The sequence below is a fragment of the Sinocyclocheilus grahami genome, unplaced genomic scaffold (assembly GCF_001515645.1).
Source record: "Sinocyclocheilus grahami isolate Dianchi unplaced genomic scaffold, SAMN03320097.WGS_v1.1 scaffold6578.1, whole genome shotgun sequence".
Lineage (NCBI taxonomy): Eukaryota > Metazoa > Chordata > Actinopteri > Cypriniformes > Cyprinidae > Sinocyclocheilus > Sinocyclocheilus grahami.
In genome coordinates this window covers 20,304-22,908 of record NW_015510937.1, presented here as the reverse complement: position 1 = coordinate 22,908, position 2,605 = coordinate 20,304, and the positions used below count along the sequence as shown (strand labels likewise).

Below are 2,605 nucleotides of genomic sequence, written 5' to 3'. Positions count from 1 at the left end.
TGTTATTTTGATGTCGCACAATTAAAGTCGTTTTATGTTTGAATGAATAATCTTAATAGAGATTGAAAGTTAATATTTGAATGAAACTCACAATCAAATCTCAGTTGTTCAAACTGTATTTGTGCTGGTCTTACTTTGTAGCTAATGCTCGTGGTTGAATTTCGTTTTTTTTATTTAATTTCGTTTTTTCAGTATTTATTTTTCCATTTTTAAATTAGGCCTACATTAAACTTACTTTTATTTTACTTTCACGTTTTCTTTGGATAACTACAATTTTAAAAGGATGGCATTTGTAATTTCAGGTAGCTATAACACAATTCTGTAAAATTACACATATGGCAGACGGTTGTTAGCCCTTTTTTATTTTTATTTTTTTATTTTGTCCAATACAAGCACATGAAATCACGAAATTACAACTTGAAAATGCTGAAGTTATGGATTATAAATGTGTCTCTTTTTTTCCAGATATGTGGAGAAACAGCGTGTGTGAGGGCTGTAATGAGCTCATCCGGGACAGGTACCTGCTCCGCGTGCAGGACGGACTGTGGCACGAGCGCTGCCTGCACTGCGCGTCATGTCGCGAGCCTCTAAAAGACACCTGCTTCCTCCGCAATAAGACACTCTACTGCAAGCGAGACTACCAGAAGTAATACTCTACTTACTGCTTTTTGTGTAAACAATGATTTCGTTTTATGATTCAATTAGAATGATTTGAAGTTTGAAGTTTGAGGTGAGTTCACGGTAGTCGGAAGTTTCTTCCAGTCAGAAAGGTTTTTACTGTTGCTTATTGTTTTGCTCATTTCAAATATTAGTTCCAGTCTTTGCCATTTTTTTTTTAATCGAATGTTTAAGAAAACGAAAATAATATGATTGGAAGAGATTATTGCGAAAAATATTCCAAATTACAAATAGTTAAGAAATGCATTTGAGAGTGCAATAGATTATTTTCCCCTTTGTAAACATTTAGGGCTTACAATAAAAAAAACCTATATCAGTTATATTTCTCAACGAAATTGAGGTGACAGACAGACAGACTTTTTTTTTTTAATAGACAAATTATTTTTATTACTTAATTGAATCACTGCAACAATCATATTATTCTCCAAATAACATTTTAATGATTCATGCACAGAAAAAATCAATATGTAAATATTTCAGATACTTTAAGGATACAGCCTAAATGTTATTGTTAAGGTTTCAGTTCACATATCTGAACATCCTCTAGTAATGATGCAGTAAATAACTTTAAATCTTTTAAATTCCTATTTATATAGCAGATGACAGTGTTGTTTATTTGACTATGTTGCCGGCTGATCTATTTACTTGATGTTAAATTAATTTTGCAAGGCAACTTTAGTCCTGAAATGTTAAATCTACCTGAAATATAAAATTGCACATGCATTACCTATTTACACAAACAATATTTTCATAGTCTGTCTTATGATGAGTGTTGGTGTTTTGTGTGTGAGAGAGAGACTGCGTGTATTGGGGAACTTGGCACAGAACTCCTGAAAGACAAGGTGACTGCAGAAGGAAGGGTCACGGTGGGCCATGGAATGCGAGGAGGCTTTCACACACAAACACACACCGTTAGATCAGGAGGACAGCACTACTGACACGCTGTCAAGATGTGTTAAATTAGCAGGACCCATCGGCGTGGCAACGGCAAGCTGGGGACAGCATATGGCCACATCGACATGGTGCGCGGACCCCCTACTACCCCCAAAACTCACTCTGATTCACATTCACATTCTCATATGCACATTCTCACCTCCATATAAAAAAAACAGTGTGCGAAACGACACAGCGCAATGACCCGGAAAATACAGACGAGTGCCGTTATGGACACTATTTGAGTTCTGATCACCATCTAAAAGTGATTAAATCTCTCAAGTTTAATTTCAATGGCTGATGCATCTGCCAAATCCCATAATGCATACTCACATTAGGAGTCCATCGGCCAAAGAAATAATGATGGAGAAGTGACCACTGTGCTCTTAATAAGAAGGCGGAGGCTGAGTGGAATATTGGGCCATATGTTCTGGGTAGAATATGAGTGTGTTTGTGTGTATGCGTGTTGGGGAGGGGGTGTATGTAGAGGGGATCTCTGCGTGTGAAGTATGTTAAGGCATCTGGATAGGTTGGTGCCCAGTGGTGCCCCTGCTTGATGCCCGTCCGACCGTGAGATATCTGACCTGACCAATTAGCCACATACACCGTGCTTGGCTGGCACTCCTACCCAGTAGCTCAGTGCTTCACTGTGGGCTCAGGGGTGTGCAGCTTGCTGACCCAGCACTTATTGACCAGGTTAAGGAGCAGCTTTACTGTAAATGGGTCAGCAGGCTGTTCTATTAACAGATACGTCACTGTTTTATAATGGTGATCAATTTAATTTGGATTTAAAGTGATGCTTAGACTTATAAGACTAATTGGGATCTCCAAACTTCTTGCTGTTTTTTGATGAGAGGACATAGGAGTCCATTTCTTTGGTGATTCCCAATTCCCGTTTTTTTTCTCTCTCAATTCTCATGTGTTTACTTCGTAAAACATTTACACTGTTGTTCAAAAGTTTGGGGTCAGTAAGATTTTTTAAATGTTTTTGAAA

The 2,605-nt window shown here is 37.7% G+C and overlaps 1 protein-coding gene across 1 annotated transcript in view; it reads left to right on the top strand.

Moving 5' to 3' along the window:
* The first annotated feature begins 467 nt into the window (after nucleotides 1–467).
* LOC107577613 (LIM homeobox transcription factor 1-alpha-like) overlaps nucleotides 468–2,605 on the top strand; it is a 9,108-nt gene continuing 6,970 nt past the window's right edge. Inside the window, exon 1 of the mRNA XM_016263669.1 lies at nucleotides 468–646. Coding sequence (XP_016119155.1) covers nucleotides 468–646 — 179 coding nt within the window. The remainder of the gene's footprint in view (nucleotides 647–2,605) is intronic.